Raw genomic sequence first — 25,588 nt, 5'->3', positions numbered from 1 at the left:
TGAAATTTGGCAAATTCTAATTGGTTCCAGTTGTGAATGAAATCCTAATGGTCAGGCATATTCTCTATAAACAGTATCAGCATTGTTTCGTTCATTACAAAGAGAAACCAAGTTGCCATATTTCTTCTTTTTTTTCCCTGTACTTTCAATTATTGAGCAGTCCTATTTGAAAAACCAAAGGGTATTGAGCTACAGAGTTTATTCCAGCAAAATGGAAATTACATCCCATTTTTGGATGTAGGTAGTCACTCATCACTTTATTTGAATATACATCATATACATACAAACAAAATGTATATACAGCTTGTGTCTTGCAGACATTAAATGAACCAGAGATAGGCAAGAAGAACTGTTGTCCAAAAAAATATAATGCAGTGCAATGCAGTGAAGCATTAAACAGGCATAGAAGCAAATGAGATTCATCACAGATTATTCTACCATGCTTGCTTTTCTTTACCACAAAAATATATCTGTGGTAGATTATTTCTGCCGGCCTGGATCACAGACTGATTAAAGTATGAATGTCTTTGGTCTTTATGGCCTATTTGCGCGCACAGGTCTTTCGGACTGAGGTCGTCTCTATTAAGTTACGCATCATCATTCACATTCAGTTTCTCAGGCAGCTCGCGTGCCACTCATTTCCCCTGGTGGAAGTACATCCTCAGTATCCGATAAACCACAGTGTTTTCCATCAAAATGATGCATTTCAACTTCTTGAACAATTTTACATCTCTGTTGCATTTTTCACGAACCACCGGTATCTTCACCTTTTCCAACGTTGGGACTAGTCAAGTGCAGCCAATCTGATTAGAACACAATGCAGTGTTTTAACAGAGTACATGTTCATCAGGTAATAGCCTACATATTACGTTTTTAAAAGTCGTAAAAAGAAAACTGAGAGACGATTTCCCGACATTAAAGCTTGCTAAGAGTCTACAAAAGTTACGTTCCTATTTTCGCAGCCCCGAAGTCAATCAGAACCAGCCGTCCCTCCCGTAAAGTCTGTTCGCTTGGAAAAGGTTCTTTCATAATAAAAGCCCTCGATTTCTCTACCGACTGGTGAAGGTCGCTGAAACCCGAGAACAGACTGGCCTCCCAGCCATGCGCGATATCCAGCTGTCAAATATTGAAGACCCCATGCCACATTCCCCACTGTATACATTTGCAGAGTTATTTTTTATTTACCTTAACCTTAACGACACCCTTTATTTCAATCGGAGAATCTGTAAATTGGTTAATTGATCAGTTAAATAAGCCCTAAACATATTACTGGGTGTACCTGGCTGAACCCATCAACAGAACGGGTAAAGCTTTGAGGTGTTGTAATCTGCAGCCACCTGCCATTACATTGCCAAAGTGGTGCTGAAGCAAATATAATCTGAGCTCGTCTTGCTAAGCAAAACTGATGACACCACTAATGGCAGAATAGCTACATGAGGTCAAATATGGTATTGCATAGGGAAATAACAGTACACAAACTTGAAGAAAAAAAAAAACTTATTTTGTGCTATTCAATTATTTGCAGCCTGTAACTACAAGCTTAATCGTTTGAATCCCAGGTGACACACTGCAATCCTACCCATTAATAAAAACATTCAACACAAACATACAACATAGCACTATGGTCTGATGTGTACTTCAGAACTGTATGTTACAGACAGTGGTTTTACCCTGCTCTTACCTAATAGTGGCTGCTAAGCAGGTGTGAATGTGGTTAGTAATTGGATGGGAGAACCTTGGAGAACTTAGTTACTGCTGGAAGTGGTGTTGGTGAGTCAGTAAGGGGCAATGTTCCTCTGGTCAAATACACCCAAGTAACTCACTATGGCAATGGGGACACTGTGCTGCAGGAGGCGACATTAAACCAAGGTCCTGACTCACTGTGATAAATGAAGATCCCACAAAAGATTAGGGGATTCCTTGGTGTCCTGTCTGAATTCCCAATCAGACTTTAACCTGCCTGGTTCTGCATTGTTTCCTGAGCAATCAGACCACAAGCAAAGAATCATCCAGAACCATCTGTGGATCCATCCTCTGAGTGCTTCTATTTCAGGAAGCAATTACTGTAAATAAAATATGTCGACAAGCACAGCTGTTTCTGTTCTTGTATCAGAGTTCAGGGATGGATGCAAGCCTGCTTAAAAATATTTTTTTCCACATTCTGTTGCAGAAACACACAGCTTGCGAGGTTGCCACTTCCAGGAAGTTGTCAGCTGGAATGAAAGGCTTTTGGTTTGGCTCAGTAGTGTGAGTAATTCCTCATCATCTCCAGGATTTCAAACCCATGCATCACTTCATATATACTGTATATTTTCAGCAATTCTCTAACATATTCATAGGGCCTTAAAACCACACAATGCATTGTAGACTCATGATGAAATCCCTTATACTGTCTGTCTGAAAACACTGTCTATGATTGTCAAAGTATGGATTGGTCTATGCTTTAGAGAGGAGTGCCCCCTGCCGGCTCGCCATTTCCACACTGAAGTAATGTCAATGGCACAACAGCGCCCCCTTCTGGCAAATACGAGTTTGGTTGTTTCTGAAATTTGGCAAATTCTAATTGGTTCCAGTTGTGAATGAAATCCTAATGGTCAGGCATATTCTCTATAAACAGTATCAGCATTGTTTCGTTCATTACAAAGAGAAACCAAGTTGCCATATTTCTTCTTTTTTTTCCCTGTACTTTCAATTATTGAGCAGTCCTATTTGAAAAACCAAAGGGTATTGAGCTACAGAGTTTATTCCAGCAAAATGGAAATTACATCCCATTTTTGGATGTAGGTAGTCACTCATCACTTTATTTGAATATACATCATATACATACAAACAAAATGTATATACAGCTTGTGTCTTGCAGACATTAAATGAACCAGAGATAGGCAAGAAGAACTGTTGTCCAAAAAAATATAATGCAGTGCAATGCAGTGAAGCATTAAACAGGCATAGAAGCAAATGAGATTCATCACAGATTATTCTACCATGCTTGCTTTTCTTTACCACAAAAATATATCTGTGGTAGATTATTTCTGCCGGCCTGGATCACAGACTGATTAAAGTATGAATGTCTTTGGTCTTTAGTGCCATGCCCTCCAGAATAAACAGGAACAAAATAAGCAAAAACGCATTGTTTAAAAGTGCTTTGGTTACGGTTCAGCATTTTTAGATAAAGAAGACTGTGCATCCAATATCATATTTTCCAGCTAGTTCACAAATGCTGGGCATCCAGTAGGGCTAATTACGTGATGGAATGTAGTGTAATTTTAACAGTACTTTTCCCTTCCTTCATTTGCAAACCCAAGCAAAACACAAAGCTGTTATACTCAGTTTGGTGGCCTCCAATGTACCATTCCGCAGTTCTCCCTCTTGTCCTGTTAAACCATCCTGGCCTGAGGATGAGCTCCCTGACAGTCCATGGAATCTCTGCACTGCCCCCCGGTGGGCATTAGTAACAGACACGCACCAGTGAAATGATGAGGAACATGAGGCTAAGGATGGCTAGAGAGGAGAACATGAATAGTAGACCTGCAAATACCGAGTTATCCATGGGTAGCCTCAAGAGCTTCGGCTCTGCAGGGATCATGTTGGAGAGGGTCAGCATGTAGCCCAGAGACCAGGCTATATCGCTCTTATCCACCTGGGGGTAAGGAAGGGATATATCATTAGACGTCGCACATAGAGATCCAGAAGAGACAAACATTTTTTGTTTCATGGTTAGGTCTTGACACACACTCTAAAAGACACACAAGTACTGCCAACTCTCTCTGTCAGGTTACCAGTTTCTCTACTGCACGAAGTATTCTGCAAGTTCAAAAGTAGCCCATTTCACTGGCAAAGGTTTACTAAATTGCTACATTTTAAACAAAGATGACTAAAAGTAAAAGTAAATTCAGTAAATGTATGGACTTAGAGATGGAATAGAAATAATGGTCCTCGTTTACAAAGGGATTATCAGCTATGTATAAACGTGAAAGTAAAATGAACTTGGCCATTTAGTGTGATCTGAGGGTATGAAAACATTTCTGGTGTAGAAGTAGAGTGCCACTGCATGATATTTTCATAGTCACAAGTACTAGGGAATATTAAGAAACTGTGATTAATTATATATAGAGCTATATGATACTGACAGGAAATTTACGTGTGAAAGGTTCCCCTCTGCTGAAAAGAGAACATAATACTTTGTCCAATCTGAAATTAAACTTGGTATGCAAAGTAGAAAATTCCAGCATTGCACACCGCAAAGTGCCCAAGATGCCTGTTTTCCAAGCCAGGGACAACATCAAAAACTACCTGTTGTGAGTTGAGTGAATAGTGAAGGTTTGGGTTTGGCTCGAAACCAAGTGGGTGTGTTGTCTGGTCCCATTACTTATGGGTACAGCTCTGGAAGCTTACAGTACCTGGGATGAGGAGGTTTCGAACCACTACCCAGACCTCCAAGAAGCACTCTGATTATGTGGGAGCATGGCAGAGACATTCCGGTTGATTGTAGCCACTAGATCATCGTTCAATGTGGGCATGGGGTTACCCATCAGTACCCTACAGCAGATGTGACCGTTATGATTGATGGGCAAGTGCTTTTTTGTTGCAGGTGGGAGTGGTGACAAATTTACAGAGTGATTTGATTCTTGGTTGAGTTTTGCCCATATTGACATAACTAATAATATGGTGAATGTACAAGTGTCATATCCTGTAGTCCCCCGGGCCCAAGCCAAAGTTGGGGTTGAACCATTGCCTGAGGCATGTTTCAGTTTGAGGAGACATCTAAGGGGCCTCACATAGAAAAATAGCCCCACCAAAGGTACCTGCTGCACCGCTAGATCTTTGCCAGATTACCACTAATATAGACCCTTCCCTACCACCCCTATTTAATCATGCTGACAAGTGTTTTTGCATCCTTGCCATTATTGTGGAAGCCTAATAATGCCTGAAGAGGGGCAGCACTACTCTCACCTCAAGTCTGGATGTGACATTACGTCTTCTTACTGTATGTAATTGTTACCAATATAGCACAATACGAATATGGGACTTTCATTCTTTGTGGCATGCACAGCCATTTGTGACACAATGTGGTTTAAGAGAGTAAATAATCCATAAAAATATGAAAAGCATCTAATGAAGAAAAATGAACAGCTTGTTACAATTCTGGACAGAAATTTTGGTTAATTGGAATGAAAACCAGCATACACAGGGTTCCCCCAGGGCCGAGAACCACTGCCATAATGGATTGGATATACAGTATATAACCCCATTTTATCCAGAGTTCTGGTATTGTGAAGGGAAAACTAATTTCAAAACCCTTGAATGCATTGAATGGATACATATTACTAATACTGGACAACAACTGAAATATACTGTACACTATATGCTATATAATTACAGAATAATTGTGAGTTATAAAACACACGCAAGAGTGATGAAAACTGTAGCAACTAAATACTGTATTGAATGGGATGCGCAAAATATAACACAGAATATAACATAGAGCTGGAATACAGTCGGACACACTCACCGTTTTCTCAAATAGAATGTTATTCCACGTCTCAGCAGTGAATTTGTATCCCTCAACCAGCAGAGTGTAGACATAGTTTGCTGAAAAGCAGTGAGCCATCAGGTATTTCTCCTTTATTTCATAATTTGCTGTAAGCTAAAAAGAAAGAGAGCCTCCCATTACAAATTGTATATCAAAATCTACTGTGAAAAAACTGGACTATATTCTGTACTTTATTTCAGAATTACCCACTTGCTGACATGTGCAACTGAGACCCATGCAACTGTAGTTACTCACAAAGTACTGTATTGTGGGGGCATTTGTTTGGTGGATGGCATGAAAGACTTGTGACTACAGGTACACTATAATTTTGTAAATGACAACATGCTCAAATTCTAAATTCGCCATGTTATGAAATGTTATTGATTTTGTTAATACTGTATGTTTTTGTTCTGTGGCTTTATGACTGAAGAACATGCTTTAAAGTAAAAAATAAAAGCAAATGAAAAAGAAAACAAAAACAATATTTTGATGAGATCAACACAATGCTTTTGTCAGTTTAATAGTTACTAGTTAATAATATATTATTATCAAGTTAATAATTTTACGCCTTATTGTGGGCTCCGTTAAAGTTTCTTGTACTTGTGTTATATTTATAAAAAGTATTAGGTATTCTTTAATGTTAGAAGTGGTTATGTATACTCAAAATCACTCACTGTTGTCCAGTTTTTTGAGCAGAAGGCAAATGTAGTGGAGTTGAATAAATCCAGAGTGAAAGAGCGGTTAAGTTTTAGAGCATTTGCCGTGTGGTAGAATCCAGCATACGCCTGTAATAACATATACTTTCTGTGATTCTGGATGTAATAAATTAATTAAAATTCACGCACATACATACAAATCAGACCTGTCTATCAGCTATGAGACTAGTTGGTAAAGATAAGACAAACCCTAGTGATCTGAATGCTAAAAGGCATTTTACCTGACTATTTTATAGAAAGCAAGAGGAAATCTATGTATAATAAATGTTCATTTAACTTTTATTATGTCCAAGTGAGCTAAACCCAATACATGATACAGCCCCCCTTTAACATTGATTTCTGCTTAAGATTTGCCTGTGTCTTTACCAGGAAATGTCCAGACAGGGCAGGCTGGTACACGCCATTGAAGGAGCAATTGGCCAGGCCATGGCAGGATTGCAGGTCAAATATAGTATGGACAACAGCTCTGCAGCCTGCAGGGTCCCCCGTGCCCACCAGGAGAAACTGTTCATGTGGGGCATAGACTGGGCGCTGCTCAGTGCAGGGGCTCCCAAAAATGTCTGCAGCTGACATGTTAGTCCTATAGCCTACAGGGAAGCAGGGATTCTCCACTGTCTTAGAGGGAGACTTCTGTGGGAGAAAAAAAAAAACATTTATGAAGAACACTTTTCATGAGATAAATGTGAAGAGTTGAGCTTGCTGAAGATTTCGCCAGCCATAAGGTACTGGATTTATTTGGTGACTCCCAAACCTCCCCTTGGGCACCCCCACCCAGATCCAGGTATTTGATGTGCTCCACCTCAAGCACGCTTGATGCAACTAATCAAGGCCTTGATTAGTGGCATCAGCTGTGCATGAGGTAGGGGTAACCGAGGGGAGGTTTGGGAACCACTGGTCTAGAGGAAGAATGCCCCTATTGGTTGATCAACATCACTTACACCAACAACTTATTTAGATGATCTGCCATTCAAGAAATAACTAATCTCAACCCTACTAAACTTTTACAGTTACAGGGTGGTATAACTGTGAACTGTAAATGTGAATAGCTTTAACCTCTTTCATTAGTGCAAGGGTGTAGACACTGTGTAGATACAAAATTTGACACAGTAAAAAAAAAAAAGTGATGTATCTGGATATAACCTTTTCCTTCTCAGTGGGCAAGAGATAGAAGTATGTATATGGTTTGCCACATTTGGTTTGTAAAACCAGGTCAACTGAGAATAAATCTTTGGTCTTAGTTAAGGGCATGTTTAATGAGGTGGGATTCAAAGATCTTCCCGCAGTCACCTGTCAAAAAATACAGGCACCATGAAAGTGCACCATAGGCATTTTATCTTTAAGACAGGAAAACAATCTGAAATTATACGATCAATATGCTGATCCATTAATGCACTCTGTCTGGTCTCTCAAAGCCAGCACTGTCCCATAGCCCAGGATATGGTAGATGCCATGTATTTCTACACTGGGGCATTAATGGGCTTTCTAGACACAGACATGCATTAATTATAATGAAACCAGGCCAGGCACTTAACATAAAAGGTCAATCATCATTCTGAATAGACAAATGGAGATCATGCAATTTCAGACTGATTGTTAAAAAAACAAAAAAAAAACAATCCAATCCAAACAAAGGCAGTGCTGGAAAGAAGAGGGAGGCGGTACTGTACCTTTGCCAGCACCAGAGCAGCCAGAACCCTCTTATGCGCCTCATTCTTGCCATAGCAGAGGAAGCTGTGGGTGTAGACATTGTACCCATAGCCATAGAGCCAAACCCGTATAAATCCCTCTGCGCCGACACCCTCATCCAAGGGGGTGTTGAAGGCAATCTGGGTTGAAGCACCCCCTAAGTCCATTGATCCGATAGTCTCACCTCCATGAGGGCGCACCCATAGGTTCCACAGGTTTCTCTGCAAAAGGGGACAGACTCTCTAACCAACAACTCAGCAACAGCATGCTATCATCATTTTTTAAAAAGCCCTTCACTCAGATTGTTGTTTTTTTATGGTTAACTGTCACCTGAGAGCTTCTCCATACTTCCCTGAAATCTGAGTTGGAAACGTACTCGTATGAGCACAATTTGTGATGTCACAAATATGTTGAACTTATCATTGTCCACTTTGCAAAGATATGCAAATTACATGAGAGCAATGCAGTAAACTGAAAACCTTGGTGCACATAAAGCTTAATCAATGACATTGTTGTGACAGTTGGTGTGTTGAACATCGCAGACTGCGCAGTTTTACAACAAAATACCAAGGTAGGAACTTCATTTCACACGATACCAAAGGAGCCCATTATAAACCAAAAATGGGTGGAGTTTGTTTATAAAAATCACATGGATGTACCAGACAGCATAGAGGGAATCTGTGTTTGTCACATACATTATATAGCTGACTGCCTCCAGAACCTCATGCAGTAGTAGATGGGTTTCGCAAAGAAACTGATTTTGAATCTAAATGTTGTGTCTACTGTATGCCTAAAACCATATTAAATTATTAATCGATGTAAAATATTTTTCAAGGCTTTCAAATACATCTGGACTTTAAACAGCAGTAGGAATGGCAAGGGTGGACAATTTAGGCAAGCAAAACCAAATAGCATTTCAAGAGGCATGTCTCAAGCTGCATCACAAAGTATTTATTTCCCTATTCAACAGCCATCAGAAAAGGAATTATCTATCTTTGTTTTAACTTTACAACTTTGTATTGGCTGTGAGATCCCTTTTCAGTGGTACATCACCCATATTTAAAAAGGGACATACACATCATCACATCATCACGAGGCCACATCCACAGCAGGGAGAAAACAGTGTCTTTCATTGTCCTTTACTCAAAAATCACTTAAGGAAGCTTATGGTAATTCACTCTGCAGGATTGAAGGAAATTTGTCTGTGGTCCTGCTGCTCTCCCAGGTAGCCAAAACACCAGAACCACTTGATAGACTAAAGACACAGGAGCAGCCCTCTCGGCTTCTGCACAATGTTGTTACCATCACACATCCATTGATACTGGCAGAGGGAAATACATTGTTGCTCTGTGTAAGTGAACCTAAACACTGGATAAAAATACAGCTAGTTTGTATGTAGCAATGAAGTCCTGTCAGGCATTTTAGGAATTTTCATTATCACAGTGTTTGAAAACATAAATTATAATTAAATATCTGTTTAATCATTACATTAAACTAAGTTAACAAGCTGGCTAGCTATAGCTAACTATATTTACCTTACTTTACCTAATTTTTTGAAGCAGTGTAGCCTACACTTGCACAAGTGATTAATGAAAGGAAAAAAAGTATGGAGTTAGACTAATATACTATTATTTAGAAAATCAAAACTAATTTGAGACAAGAAGGAAAACTATATCCTAATAAAAGTGAAAATGGCCAGTTTTGAATGAAAGTCAATTGCAGACATTGTCTGCTTCCCAACACCACCCCACCCCCTATACACATAGTGGCAACTGTGTCTGAGGGTCACCTGACCTCCAGGAAATTTCCCTTCAGGTAGTTGGCTGTGATCCACCCATAGAGCCCCTCTTCTTCCCCAGAGATTATGGAAGCATTCCTGAAGCTGAAAGGTAAACCCTTCAGGTAGTTCTCCAGGGACTGTAAGATCTCATCTGAGGCTGTTTCATTCTGAGATCTAGCACAAAGATGAAGAAGAGACATGGACAATCATGGCACCATGAGGTAGTATCTAGGGAGACACATTTTTCTCCTGGTCCTGATGTAATTGATGCAGTAGCCATTCAGCATAAAGCCACAGTCTCCTATGTAATGGGGACATGCTAGGTGCAAGCACACCTTTTATCCTGGTTTTAATTGAATTTGAAGTTCATTGAACTGTTATACTTGTAAGAAACTGTTCAGATACACCAAGCAGCGAAAGTATCTGAGCAAAGGAACTGAGTGTAGTCTCCTGACTCTACTGGAACAGGATTAACTCAATGATATCTCAGTTATCTGACGACAGTGTTTTAACCTTTCCTCTTTGTTAACAGTTATGCTCAGATGAAGGAGTAGTGTGAGTCTATACAAATCGCTATGTGTCTTGGTAGATGCGGACGTGTCTCAGGCTTGTGTAGCCTGTATAAATACAATTGTGTATCTTGCTATGGTATGTATGTGTGTGTTAGGACCTTAAAACTGCTAGGTGTGCAGCGGTAAGAATCAAAGAGGAATGCCTGGTGAAAATTAATGTAGTTTATTGTACAGTGTGTTGCTATGTTCAATAATGGTAATACACAATAAAGAAAAATGTGTGCATAGTTCAATGGCTATACGCATGATGCATATCAGACCATGTAGTCAAGTCTCCCCAAACCATTGTATTTTTCTGTAACAATGTAACTCTGTTAAGCAGTCTATTTAACCAAAATGATTTTAAACGGGTGAGATACATACTGGAGGTGAAGCCTAATGACATTGTAAATCCATATTTATGAATTGTAGCACACTCCAATGACAGTTTTGTCAACAGTTTTAAGTTTAAGTGCAAATAAAGTTTCTGAACAGAGTGCTAGCATGCAAAGGCACGCATTACTGTGTTCCTCCTCCTGGTGTAATTCTACAGATTGAATCAGGAATCCCTTCACTTGAAGACATGACTTGAAGTAATATTCAGGGACTCTTAAGGAAGGAAGATCAGAGGACTCATCAGACGTGGTTCCTGATTGGTTACCTCAGCAGTCTCATTCCAGCTGTTGCTCCCAAGGAGATGGTGGTGTTGCTGTGCAGTGAGGGAGGAATGGCCTCTCTGGCCTTAGCCACACAGTTCTTCAGGGAGCTCCAGGTCTTTTGGTCCTGAATTGAGTCCTGGCCCAAGCTGGAGATACCAGGACCTGAAGATGAAATGCAGAACCAGCTCAGAACCTGCTCCAGGCATCCAGTAGTGCTGTACCCTCCAAACTGATGAAAACATCAAACGTTGCCAGATGTTCCCGGCAGATGACAGAATGTTCTCTCATGTTGCAAAAAGTATAGCCTGGTGATAATGTGGTGATGTTTCTGCTGTCACATGACTTAATTCCTCTGTAATGCTATGCATCTGATCTCATCTTCTGTAAACAACAGAACAGCAGTTCTCTTACAAAAAGGGGAAGGGGAATTTGAACACAGGAAATGGATATTGATCTGTTAAATCACTAATGTACCACATGCCTCTTTTCAGTGGGACAGCACATATTGTACCTACTCGACAGTGAGGATTCAAGGTGGATTCAGCAGGCAAATGGATAATAAGCTAAATGAAAACCATGATAAATGCACCTCCAAAGTATTAAATAGAATGTCCTTTTTTGGATAAATATGTTCTTGTAAACGGCAGTTCTAGCCTGCTCTGCATGGTGTTGATCATTTGTAACATTAACCAATGAACAGTTATTTGCCTGGCATTTCCTTACCTTCGACCAAGCAGCTGAGGTTCTGGCTGACCACGCCTGTGTTGTTCTCCTTCTCAGCTGGCCACTGGTACAGGTACAGTGTGGTGCGAGAAGAGCCAGCATCCAGCACTATTCCAAACTGCATGAGAAGAAAATCCAAAACATAGTACACAAGCCTTTATCACTGCCTGCTTCATATCATACATGGTTCATATGGGAGACCTATCCTCAGAAATGTCATATGGAGGGAGATGATCGTGCATGCAGCCATTTGGACATCAACCTGAATTTCAGCAGTCATCCTCTAGCTGCCACTGTTGGCTCTCCTGAGTTCAGCAATCTCTTGGCAGTAAGCACAGACACTTCACCAGTTATACAATTATGGGTTAATTAAGAGTTGTTCATCAGTGCAAAACAAAAAAACGATGATGCTACGAATATTAATGTATGGACTTTGAAGGAAGTGATACATGAACGCACAAGCTTCAAAATAAAATAAGTACATAGAGGTACATTTTAGTAATAATGGATTTAATTTATTTTCACATCTTGTAACTTATTTTTAGATATTGGGAGAAAGATTACACTTGGATTATTCATTTATTCAGAGGTTCATTCTTTGCTGTGCTAGCTTGTAAACCAACAAAATGAAAGCAATGTAAATAGGGTTCGCAGTGCTTTCATACCAGACTGCTATTATTAACTCAAACTTTTAAAGATGTTTTTTTAAGAACCGAAACTTGTTTTGGTAAATGCTAATTATCTTACTAACCAGCTAACATGAGCCATGGGTGTTACATCATCATTTAAAATATTGAGTTTTGGATATTCTAAACACATTGATACACTACACCGAGTCCAACAAATGATACTTGTCAGTGAACATACTGTAAATATTGCACATACATATTGTCATTCTCAAGCACATGATTAAGTGATCATTGAATCATTAACTGAGAGAAATGGTACAATTAATTGAAGGATGTTTGACTCCAGGCTTGAAATAGAAGCTCTATCAACCCCTTGGCGGCAGAAGATTGAAAGAAATGCACTCATTTCAAACAGACTACTTCTCTTACTTCTCTTCTGTTTCTACATCATGTAGATGAAGCTTGTGCTTTTCTTGCTCTTGAATCTTTACAATATTTATTGGAATTTTATAATATTACTATACTAATATACTAATATATACTAATATACTAATATAATATTGCACTCTGGTGTTTTCCCAGATGAACACCAGCAGGGTAATGGTTGAGTACTACCAAGATGCTCTCTTCATGTGTAATGATGCTTTTTTATGTTTGCATATTAGGCATTTAGCAGATGTTCTCCAGAGCAACGTACACAGTTTGCATTCTTTTCACATTCAGTGCTTTTATACAGCTAGATATATAAATGATATACTGATTAATTGAAGGAGCTCAACACCTTGCTGAAGGGTACAATAGCAGTGTCCCATCAGGGAATCAAATCTAGTGTACATTCTGTGTAGTGAAATTTCGCAGCTTTTGTTCGCATTGCTTGTATGTAAATCAGTAAAAAGTGAAAATTGCCACAACATTGTCGGTTTTCCCCTATTCAAAATATCTTCATGGCCACGAGTGGTGATGACGTTCTGTGATCAATAATTTTAAATAAAGCATAGAAGCCAAAAAAGTTTTTTTCTATGCAAGAACATTACTAGACAAAGCAATCCATGTTCAAGCTGATTATAAAATTTCTATCAGTTAGACTGGTAGTTTATGTTAGACTGTTAATCTGCTAAACTAATACATATAGAAATGTATAATGATTATTATTTGTTTAACTCAAATGCTAATTACTTCTGCATCTTTGTATTATGTTGATATTATGTTCATTACATATTCCAATGAGCTGTTTCAAAATTTCACTACGCTATGCAATATTGACTGACACACCCCCAGCAGCGGCCCCCCATCCTCTTCGGTACAGGGTGGGTCACAAAATTACCAAACGGCTGTCATGCATCACATTCCGTGACACCATTTTGCTAGTGCAACAGCTCAATCTCTATGCCATCCAAAGTGACACAAGCAAGCCACTAAATGTGTCCTACAAAGAGAGGACAATTTAAAGGGAAATGTTGCTTCCATGGCCTGCCACAGACCTGCAGGTTTTGGGACAGGAACACCAGAGATGATTGTGTGTCATGTGTAAAGTCAAAGCAACACTGGAAGAAAATCAAATGTTTCCTTCACTTTGCTAATAATGATGAACAACTTCTGGCAGGACAGCCTAGACATGACAAGCTTATCAAAGTGTGACCATTGCTGTCCTCAATTCTGACTAGCTTCATCAGCATTCCCATGGATACAATGCTTTCCCATGAATGAACAGATTGTACCTTTCCAGGGCAAGGGCCAGCTTATACAGTACAATCCCTAGAAACTCAAATGCTGGGGTTACAAGATATTTGTCCTGTCAGACCAAAGTAGTGTACAATTTTTACTTTTCACAGGGTCAATTAATGGTTGAATGGTTGGGGCTTCAGACATTGGAGCGAGTGCAAACATTGTATTGCAGCTTGTCTCCATCATTCCTGTCAACATGTACCACAAAATGTTCTATGAGAGTTGGTTTTGCAGCATTGATCTGCAAGTGATCCTCAAGAAGGCATAGATCCACAATGTTGGACCTGTACAACGGAATCGTGTTATTGGATGCCCCTTCATGGATGACAAGTTGACGAAAGCTAAAGGACGTGGTGCATATGATGAAAAGGAGGCCACGCTTGATGGTGTCAACATAAAACCAGTGAAATGGTTTGACAACCATCTGGACAGCCTCCTGAGCACCCATGTATCAAACCAGTGCTGAGGTGGGACAAAAAAAAGAAGTGACCTTCCCAATTATTGTCACGCTCTACAACAAATGCATGGGAGGAGTGGATCTTTTAGAGTCACTAATCGTGCTCTATCGGACCACAATCATCTCAAAGAAAGGATTATTTTCTATATGATGACTTCGACTGTGGCGGAAGTGTGGGTCCTCTACTGCTGGGATTATAGAGGCCTAGGGATCCCTGAGAAGAGCCAGCTGAATCTTCCAGACATCAAAACAGATGTCACACATTGTCACTGTAGGAAAACACAAGCACACTTGAGAAATGTAAGGCCATCACTTGCAGCTGGATGTGCAGATACAGTCAGGCCCATAAGTATTTGGACAGTGACACAATTGTCATCATTTTGGCTCTGTGCACCACCACAATGGATTTGAAATGAAACAATCAAGATGTGAGATATAAGTGTAGACTTTCAGCTTTAATTTAAGGGTTTTGTCAAAAATACTGTATGAACAATGTAGGAATTACAACCATTTTTATCCATATCAGCCTAATGATGGTTTTCTTAACTGACAGTGACAGCTCTTTGGACTTCATGTTGTTAACAGCAACAGATTCCAAATGCAAATGGCACACTTGAAATCAAGTCTAGACCTTTTATCTGCTTACTTGTAAATGAAATAATGAGGGAATAACACACACCTGGCCAGGGAGCAGCTGAGCAGCCAATTGTCCAATTACCTTTGGTCCCTTAAAAAGGGGGGGACCACATATAAAAGTGCTGTAATTCCTACACCGTTCACCCGAATTGGATGTAAATACCTTCAAATTAAAGCTGAAGGTCTGCACTCATATTGAGCTCATATTCATTATTTAATTTCAATTCCAATATGCTGTGGTAGACAACCAAAATAACAATAACTTTGTCAATGTCCAAATATTTATGGACCTGACTGTATTTATCTGAATCTATTTAAGCTGGTTTTACCATAGATTAGACTACAAAAATATGTTTCATGTTCAGACCCTGAAACAGGTTTTGCTGTAATTCATAAACTTATAAACTTATCAAGACTAATTTACTAAATGATTCGGCTGATTCAATAATTACAAGTAGAAGTTAGCATGAAATCCAGAAATGGATATGGATCTGGCCCTCAGCACTACCCCTTTTACCATCTGGACCAGGGGTGCACAGCTCTAAACTTGGAGGGCTGGTCTGCGTGCTGTTTTTTTTTTTCTAATCAATTACCCTACCGTTTTGATTTCCGACAGCTCTATAAACTACTTCTGTTCACTCCTGTACTTAAGTACTGTAAAATCGTTAGGATATACTTGCAATCTGCAGCTGTAGCTGGTATTTGTATAAATTGCTTGTATAAATTATTGACGTATTATTTTAGATAACTAATTGAGCTAATTAAATAATTAAGGGCGGAAGTTGGCACAAAATCCTGAAACGGATCAGCCCTTATTGTGCACTTCTTTTGTAGACCTGGGGTCCCCAGCATTGATCATGGAGAGCCTTGAGGTCTGAAACTGAGTTTTGTCAGCTACCAGTTTGGTAGTTATGTCATCAGCTGCTTGAAGTCACATGATATTAAATGTCTTTTTGCTATTGGATATATACCAACTGATATAACTTGATATTTACTTTATATATTGAGCTGATGTACAAAACTGACTGTTTCATAGCAACCTAATACAGAAATGCAACAAATATGTATTGAAGTTATGACAGAGTATTGCAAAATTGTCTTTTTAAGAAATGCTTCAGCTATGCGACCTTCATATCATTGCTGTTTAGAACCCGGAGACTCAAGTGATAATATTACTACTACTACTACTACTACTACTAATAATAATAATAATAAGAAGAAGAAGAAGAAGAAGAAGAAGAAGAAGAAGAAGAATGAAAGCCATGAAATAAATAGATAGAATAGAAACAGGTTTCACGTATTGAATATGTACATTTAATTGTTGGAATTAATGGATAGGGACAAAAAGTTGGCTTGCTTTGACTGCAAAAATAGAGCCCATAATGTTTCATACTGCTTAACTGTAAATTACTCATGTTCTATAACAGGCTTGTGCAAAAAGATCAGTGGTATAGTAGTGACTATATAGCCTCTTATAAGCAGCTCTCCACAGAGACACATTGTTTCCCTAGAAAGTGGTACATTCATTTAATTCCAGTCCTGGATGGGTGTGCGATACTGCAATGCTTAGGGTGAAAATTGTTGCATTACAGTATGTTATGCAGTGAGTCTCACCCTCTGCCCGGCAGACTCATAAGTCCTCTTGTGGACCTGGACGACAGCCACGGCAATGAGAACTGCAATGCTCGCCAGCAGGAAGAACAGGGCGAGGGAGCCCGCAAGCCTTGATGCCATTTCTGTGTGGACAGAAAGATGTTCTAATCTGACCGTGTCCATGCAATAATTACAGTCGGCTGTTAATGCATCTTTTTCAGTCTAGATTCCATTCATGCTAATGTTTGTATGCTTATCTATCAATAATAGCCAAGGTAGATTTAAGTTTTTTTTTTTTGTTGCTACTGGGAAGTGTTAGGAGGCAATATCTTTAAGAGTAACGTGTTAAAAAGTAGCCTGGACATTACAGATGATTAGAAACCTTTACTTAATGCTAAACACATGGTCAAAATGACAGCTCATGCAATTACAAAACAACAAATAAAGGAAAACAGCAAAGAAATACAAGTTCTTAACTGGAATAGGTATGTATGGTTTCATCATAATTTTTATCCCTGCCATTTTTAAAATTACTATAGGACGTTTATTGACCACAGTGAGACAGGACAGAGGCTTAATGCTTCATTCAAAGGACAATGCTTTCAACAGCACAGTGCCCCCCTACCAAAAATATCCAGTCCAATATTATAAACCTGCATGTACCTATGATTACAGCCGAATTGAAGTTACTCTTGGATGCACCGAACAATCTACCATTCAGACATCAGCTGATTTAATATGGCCATTCATAATGTGGCTGTTTACTAGCACGGTAGAAATGGACACAAAGTGCACATATTCTGTTACAGATGTGTGTCCATCTTCACTGTAAAATGGGCAGGGGAAGACTCTGGCCTCACATACAGTGATTACAAGCCAGTATAAGATCCTTATCTCTGGTCATCTGGGTGAGTGGAGGGGAGCATTCCATATTCTAAAGGCTGTTATTTCAGCATGGCTTGTCATAACCAGATAGGTGACATTATTTGTGCATAAAAAGGACTGCCGTCAGACATATTTTAAGAAGGCAGACGCTGATGCTGAGCTACCTGTTAGTGTGAGTTTATAAATACACACATGATTGGGTTGTCCTCCTCTGTCTGCAGTTTGTGGGACTACATGATATTTTTAAATATAGGACTAAAATATATCATTATAAAACATGTACACCATAATAAGAGACAAATATCCCCTTGGTGTGATAACCACCATGCACTGGAGTGTAGTCCAGTTCATGAAATCAGTTAGAAAAACATCACTCATAAATATTGTCCAAGAACATACAGGAAGGACAATCATAAATATCTATGTACAATTGTTAGATGATTTTTTTAACATTGGGTTCTCTATTGGTGCAGTATGGACAGCAACCTGGTGCAGCAAGGAACTGGACAGATTGTTGCAGTATGGAGCATATGGATACAGCATGGTTGTATTTACAGTATATCTGGAATGATGAGAAATAACTGGAAATCAGGTTCTTAGCTCTGATTTGCAAACCGATTAGTAAGTTCTACCGCTGAATTGAGTTTCAGATCAGATTTAGTCAATAATAAAAACAGTATTGCTCATATATCAAAGCCTGTCAAGGGAAACTGTGTTGGAGTATGGTTGGAGTGGCATAAGTTTTTTCTTTTTTCCTCCTACTACTTTGTGTCATAACTTTTACTGGCCATTGGAAATTGAGTATTACACTGATAAATAGTTCTTACTGAAGAGCTATTATGAAATTGGCCATTAGTTTGAGCGATTGAAAAGGGGATGTTGTTGTCAGGTTACGTTTCCAGCTAGAGAATTTATTTTCAGTGCAGTTATATGGTCTGAAATCTCATTCTTTCCCATGCTAATATTAATACAAAGTGGCATTTAATTGGCCACAGCATCACTGCGGAAGGGTTTCAGTCAGCAGGGTACTCCACCCTTCACATAAGAGAAACTTGTCTGGTCATCAAGTGACTGCAGTCTGCCTGCTAAGCAGTGTAGTTCTCTGCGCAATGACCACAGAGATCAGCGAGTATGGGGCAGAGGGAAAGGCTGCCTGCACACATCTGCTGATACTGATATTATCCTTCACAACAAAACACATGACTGTAGTCTCTAAATTAGGACATTTGATAGAGGCAGCATATATTTGTCAGGAAGTCTGTCCATTGAAATCTGAGCAGCAAGAGGATAAGTACAGGGATGTGCATGATGACTGGCGGCACTCTAGCTTGGTTTTTATGGGGCAACATCAGCATGTAACAACCAAACCCATGTCACGACCGAATCACCCTTCCTCTGTCAATGATTCCAAGATCTGGCTATTGGTTGCTCACCAGAAGCACACATAAAATAATTAAGATAATGTACAGTAATTATCCATGGATATTTGTGTGTCTAAAAATGTGGTTTTATACATGTTTTAATGTTCAAAGTTACAAATAATAATATATCAGATGAATTTCTAAATGACAATGATTGTCATTAGGGAGAAAGTTGGAGAAGCAATGGTTTTATGTAATAATATGAATATTGCATATAAATATGTGCAATGTGCTAGAAGGGAGGTAAATGAAAGTGCATACAATATCATTTATATTTTATTTGGGAAACCATTCTGTGGTCAGTAAATGAGGTACGTTTATTTCCAGACTCAGCAGCAATTTATGTTTCAGCGTTTCTTGTAACCTACAGTAACACTGCAGGAATACTCTAGATCAAGCTGTGTAATCACAGCTCCTGTGGTACTGAGCTCCATTAGTTATTGCACATACAAAGCATCTCCTGCTCAGTAAAGACATCCTTCTTGAAATGAACAGACTTCTGGCTTCTGGTCTGTGCTCATCTATATTTTGGAACAGCACTTAACTTTTTCTGTTCTTCCCTCACACTTCTAAAAACCACATTTTGGTTTACACAAGAAAGTGCACCACATGTACAAGAAGTCTAAATTACAGATGCCAATTCCCCAAAACAACCACAGCTACCTGTAAAAACCAAGTTTGCATAAAACAAGCTGACTCAAATAAGTAATAAGCATAAAAGTACATACATCATTGTGGGACTACTAAGTTTTGTTGGTATTCGTTATAAGAGATTCACATGCAAAAAAACCACAACCAAGTTGTCTTTATGGACCAAGTATCCTTGTGGCACATATACCTCAGGTCATAAATCTAGTATGTGAATCAGCCATAAAGAGCTGAAGAGCAAGTGGATGAAGGCAGAGATAACTAAAGCATGCCCCTGCACTAACCTTTAGCATTGCATTACAATGCTGTGCTGCATGACACCACACCTCTAATACCAGACAAAGACATAAAGGATAGTACCGTCCTCACCTGTCTCTGTGCCACACCTTGCTCAGATGAGGCAGAATCACTGGCTGACCCCCGGAACAGAACAGTCCTCACAGATCAGCTTGTGCATGAGAACTCAGCCCTGCTGAGAGGACGGTTTACATCAGAACTGTTCAGCCCCCTCCCATTCTCTTCTTGGCCACTCCCATTTCTTATGCTGGACTACCATTGGTAAACAGCTTCAGTGAAGCCTTCTCATCAACAACCACCCATCCACACAATTTTACATCCACACAAAATCATTTCAATTATTTACAATGATTATTTCCGCAATTATTAGCTACCAAAATACCGAGGCATGGAGACAGTTTGACAACCAGGTCAATATTTAAACTTGATATCATCCAAAAACAAGTTCGCAAATTTTGATCTGATCAAGAAAACTAATTTAGGTTGGTTTGCAGTGGCCGGATGGGGCAATATGAAAATGAATGAGGTGCCACAATCTGGCACAAAGCCGGAATCAGCAGAGATTCAGTTCAAGCACAGATCTGGCAGCATAGGACACAGCCAGAATCAGCCCAACTTTCACAGCCAGAATCAGCCCAACTTTCACAGCCAGAATCAGCCCAACTTTCAATCATTATAGGTGGATTCTTAAGGAAGGTACTCTCAGGATGACCCAAATAAACAATTGGTTTCTGCAGGCACAGCTCTAACACGTCTAGCCCCCTAGGCAAGATTGCATACCGGGGAGGGGGAGGAGGAAGGGGAAGTAGAGACTGCGAATGGGGGGGGAGGTTATTGATTGTGGAATGTGGGTCGAGGAGGAGGTAGTGAGGGTGGGATGTGGGGGAAGTACGAATTGTGGAACAGGTGTGGTGGGGAGGAAGTAGCGATTGAGTGCAAGGAGCCGCTGACTTTCATGCCCACAGCGGATGGATTTTTTCCCCCTTTTGTCCCCATTCCATATAATCCATATGAGGGCACATCAGTACAGTGGGTAGCACTGATGAATCCCACGACCCCGACCCTGACTATAAACACATATATATAATTGAGAGATGGATGGGTAATCCATATGAATTTCACATATTTGAAAATACTTTTGAGTTAACTGTCATATATAATAGCCTCAGCTTTGATAACTTTCCTTCATGCTAAAATTTCAATCTTGAGGGTAACTTTAAAGTCAGCCGGAGCCAACATTCTGGCAGTTGTCCTCAACATATTTTACTGTTTACCCTTGATACATATGCGCTGTTTTTGACAGATTCTTTAATGAATCAGTACCTCATACTAAACCAGAGCAGTATAGTTGGCCTATCAGGGAGATGAGAGGGAAAGGCCAACCACATAGGTTATTGAGGCAGCGTAATCAGTGAGTGAGATGATGGAAAAGGAGAACTGCTTACTGAACAGTTTTTTTCTGGATGACTGTCTGTAGCAGGTCGCTAATTTTTTATCTTCAGCGAAGAGCTTATTCAGTAATCTTCCAACAAATTCAATGGCAAAGCAGGTTTGCGAGCTATTGAGTGTCATTCATAATCAGTTAGGCCATAAGGATACAGTTTTCAGTGCATACTCTGTGCTGTTTAACAAGGAAGCTGACATAAACAATAAAGCTCAGCTTGCATTTTGTTAAGGATATTAATTGCTGTTTTGAAGAGGTGGAAGAGTTGCTTAATTTCAGTCTGCTGCAGAAAGCACTGGTAAGTATAACCACAGATGATGGCCCATCAATGACAGGGAGAAAAATGGACTGGCGGTGAAAAGTGGAGGAGGAAGATGTAGATCCAGCAATTGGTCTGCACTGCATTATTCACCAACAGGCTCTTTGCAGAAAATGCTTACGATGTGAAAACATGATGTCTGTTGAGATGAAGTGCATCAGTTACATCAGATCTCTATGCCTTTTTGAAGGAAATTGAGCCAGGTGAAGTGTTTTACTTTACAGAGGCACGCTGCAGGGGATGATATCAAAACATATTATGTTTGATGTTTGTTGAAGAGGTTTTCTTTTGAGTCAAGATAAAAGCTGAACAGTTCAATGGAAGATGGCAAAATGAAAGTTCTTGAACTTGATGATTTTAAATGGGTGATGGACCTAGCATTCCTAGTTTACAACACTCATGCGCTCAACACCTGAAGCTGCAGGCCCAGGTCAACCAGTAACAGCAGATTTTGACAACGTGAAAGCATTCTCCAAATAGCTGAGTTTATGGCAAACCTAGCTTTCTGAGAAAAACCTCTGCCATTTCCCAGCATGCAGGTCTCTTGTGGAGGCACAGCATTCAGTGCTGCTGCTGCCATTGAGAAGCTATAGCAGGATTCAGACCAGCGATTGGCCGACTTCAAGATACATACTTTCCATTTGTTTGCAGACCCCTTCTCTTTTGATTGGGACAGTCCTACAACTTGGCTATAATGGAGTGTATTCACCTGTAGTGCAGAACTGAGTTCACAGCCAAATGATACATGACAGTTTCAGAGAGAATTACCTCTATTCCTCCCAGAGCTGCCCAAAATGTTCAAGTGGATCATGTGCCTTTTTGGAAGTAATCTTTATGAAAAAGCTTTCTCCACCATAAACTTCAATTAATCTAAAACAGGTCCATGCTTAGTGATGTCATAATGAGGGTTGCAACTGCCACCTCTCTCAGTACAAATATAGTTCAGCTGTCTGAGCAGAAGCATAGCCAGATATTTGGTAGCAAGCAGGAGGCAAAGTTGAAACAACCTCCAAGAATGACTGGAAAAAGTTACAGTTCAGAAGAGCTGGGCAGTATTTCATATTTCCTTAAAAATATGCATATATGTTTTGTAATACTTGAAGTTTCCCCCCTATGACAAAGTGTAAGAAATTTCGCTCCACTCTGGGCACACTCAGCTTGTGAAAACTTGTGAAGCCAAAGGAGTGCCCCTAAAAATAGTTGAGGACTTCATGATGTCTACAGCAATTTCCACCTTTGTCAACATGCATGCAATTTAAGTAAGTGCGCTGGATTTAAGTAGAGTTACTGTATGACTGAACCAGCCAAGCTTAATCACACAAACACAATAGGTAACATCCTTTCACTAGGTGCTATTACACTCTCTCTGCTAAACAACAGAGAAGAGCTATCTGTTTGGCAGGTCACTTATAGGCTCGGCTCGAGGCTGGGTTATATAGTATTAATGACCATCTTCCTCCAGGGAATCAGTTTATAAATTTAAAAGAAAATGAAAGATCAAGAAGGCCAAATAACACCGTCTATAATACAAAACAACAGGTGGGGTGAACAAATTGTTAGTTTTCCACTGCTGACTCACGGAAATGTGTCATACTACCGAAAGAGTCCCATCCGTTTGATGAGCCTCTATTACACTGTGGGAGAGCAAGAGTGTCTGTTCCTCATATCATGGCATTTCTGTCAGGAGGAATGGACAAAAATTCCAGCAAAGCATTGTGAAAAGCTTGTGGTAGGCTACCCCAAGCGTTTGATTCAAGTTAAGCAATTAAAAGGCAATGCCAAGCGTTTGATTCAAGTTAAGCAATTAAAAGGCAATGCCACCAAATACTAACAACGTGTATGTTAACATTTTACCCACTGAAAATCTGATATAGTGCATAAAAGCTGAAACAAATCTGTCTCTTAGCTGTTATTTTGAAATGAACTCTAATGGAAATACAGTAGATACCCTAATTGACTTAACACAGGAAATGTATGGTAACATGAAATGTGTGGAGTTGTTAAAAATTGAGTTGGAATGTCTTTAGCCAAGGTGTGTGTAAACTTTTGGCCTCAACTGTATAGAGCGATTATCTTAAAAATTGTTGAATAGGTTGCACTGTCATCCACACACCCATACTACTACAGGAACCATACAATATTTAAATCCATCATAGCCAAAAAAGGATGAAGATTCTAAACAGTTTTTTTAACAGCGAAGGTATAGTGGGAAACCTACAAAACAATGTCATTCAGAATGATTCATAATCATTAATCATAATCATACCAAATTCCACTACACTTAAGGAGTGGTAACATCAGTACTTACTGCTCATTCAAATGCTGATGTCATGAGAAAGTGTTCTATGTGAAAGCACCCTGAATTAATATGACTTATGTTCTTAACAGCTGCATAGCGAAAACCTTGAACGGCAGTCAAGTAAATGAGAAGTTTCAGAGACAGAATTCTATGCAAGTAGATACTTCATACCACATTTCATCCTTGGATCCCAAGCACAGGACCTCACAACATGAGCTGTGGGTACTGGACAACACACTGCCCCTTGAAGGCAGTGGGGTGCGGCCCCAATGAGCTTGTAAACATAAGACAGCCGGCCTGCTTTTTGGATTGCGAAATTGCTTTTGTACACTCAGCCTGAATCAGTAGATACCCATCTTGATAACAAGTTATATGTAAGCCAAACTGGATTAGAGTGTCTGTCAAGAATAAATGAAATGCCCTTCCAGAATCTTCCCTGTACACTCATCTGCCGGTGGTAGACAGCTTGACTCTCAAACACATCATAGCACCACTGCTGCAAACAGTGCATGTTCTGTAGCCTAGGATTAGAACTAATCTCTGCCTATGGAACACCTCCTGTGAATGCTGTTTTACACACCTGGGAAGTGTATGATTACAGTCATTATGTGAACCTGCTTGGGGTGTGTTTCAGGCACCCTCTATGACGACACTGGTTTAAAAAAGCATCCAGGGAAAAATGGTCATGAATCAGAAATATGAACAACAAAAACATATTTACTCATCAGTCCACACTAAAAGGGATTCACTCTCTCTTTACACACAGCGTTACTCAAATTATTTCACGCACAGATTTTTACAGGTTTTTTTTTAAACATCCTATATCAAGTGCTGAGGTTTTCAAGTAATTTTTGTGAAAATCAGTAATAAGCAATACAAGAGCAGTGTCAATTGTACTTTTTAAAAGCATTTTCTGGAAACCATAGACAATACAATGTTCAGTGTTTAAAAGGTGGGGTAGGTTTGAGGGGAATATGGTCTCCTCATGAGAGAGCAACCATCATTGCTTTATATCTGCTTTACATGGCAATTAATTCACCAGCAACCCATCATCAGTGGTGATGTGGAGCTGCTATGATTGAGCGAAGCTGGGTGTTGGGTGGCAGGGACTTCCTCAGTCGGGCCTAGCTGATGTGAGACCTCTGGACAACGTGACGTACCCATTGAATTACACCTTTTCTTCATTGTGTTGCGAGGTGAATGAGGGTATTTTTAGCTACTGGATGTGTGATCTGACACCCATTAGTCTGAAAGCCGGAAAGGCAAATCCACACTATTTGATTTGGAGAGTTAGTCACGAGAGCTCTGCAGAATTGCAGAAGCTTACATCCTTGTTCAGAACGCACGTACAGTACTCAAACCACTCAGGTTCTGAGTTTAAATTCAGACTCAGATTAAAAAATATCGTATGGCTTCTGGTTCTCCAATCTTAAAATTACTGAAACAGTTAAGGCACATAATAGATTTATTTTTTTAAAGGGCTACTCAATCACGTACAGACTGTGCCTCATCAATAGATTGGCACCAAACCACGAGTAATATAACAAGGTTAAAGTCATTCCAGTTTATTAGGAATAAAACTATTATAGA

The 25,588-nt window shown here is 39.6% G+C and overlaps 1 protein-coding gene across 1 annotated transcript; it reads right to left on the bottom strand.

Moving 5' to 3' along the window:
* Positions 1-2,781: 2,781 nt before the first annotated feature.
* Positions 2,782-20,113, bottom strand: entpd3 (ectonucleoside triphosphate diphosphohydrolase 3). The gene is made up of 10 exons (XM_064312784.1): positions 20,009-20,113; positions 16,707-16,828; positions 11,646-11,763; positions 10,925-11,084; positions 9,727-9,886; positions 7,914-8,153; positions 6,613-6,876; positions 6,205-6,315; positions 5,510-5,644; positions 2,782-3,637 (listed from the first exon to the last, which is right to left on the bottom strand). The coding sequence occupies exons 2-10, from the start codon at positions 16,824-16,826 to the stop codon at positions 3,446-3,448; spliced, it is 1,500 nt and encodes a 499-aa protein (XP_064168854.1). The 5' UTR covers positions 16,827-16,828; positions 20,009-20,113; the 3' UTR covers positions 2,782-3,445.
* Between the last annotated feature and the right edge of the window lie 5,475 nt (positions 20,114-25,588).

Source organism: Anguilla rostrata, chromosome 1 (genome assembly GCF_018555375.3).
Source record: "Anguilla rostrata isolate EN2019 chromosome 1, ASM1855537v3, whole genome shotgun sequence".
Taxonomy (NCBI): domain Eukaryota; kingdom Metazoa; phylum Chordata; class Actinopteri; order Anguilliformes; family Anguillidae; genus Anguilla; species Anguilla rostrata.
The sequence above is the reverse complement of the archived record's forward strand: the minus strand, read 5'-3'. Positions and strand labels throughout refer to the sequence as shown.

Bases quoted from the DNA above. Each gene is read 5' to 3' on its own strand.
- entpd3 (XM_064312784.1), bottom strand. From the start codon at position 16,826: ATGGCATCAAGGCTTGCGGGCTCCCTCGCCCTGTTCTTCCTGCTGGCG. The intron at 9,887-10,924 runs GTAACCAATCAG...TCTTTGTGCTAG, and splicing joins GCTGGAATGAGACTGCTGAG to ATCTCAGAATGAAACAGCCT. The intron at 6,877-7,913 runs GTACAGTACCGC...TTTCTCCCACAG, and splicing joins CTGCTCTGGTGCTGGCAAAG to AAGTCTCCCTCTAAGACAGT.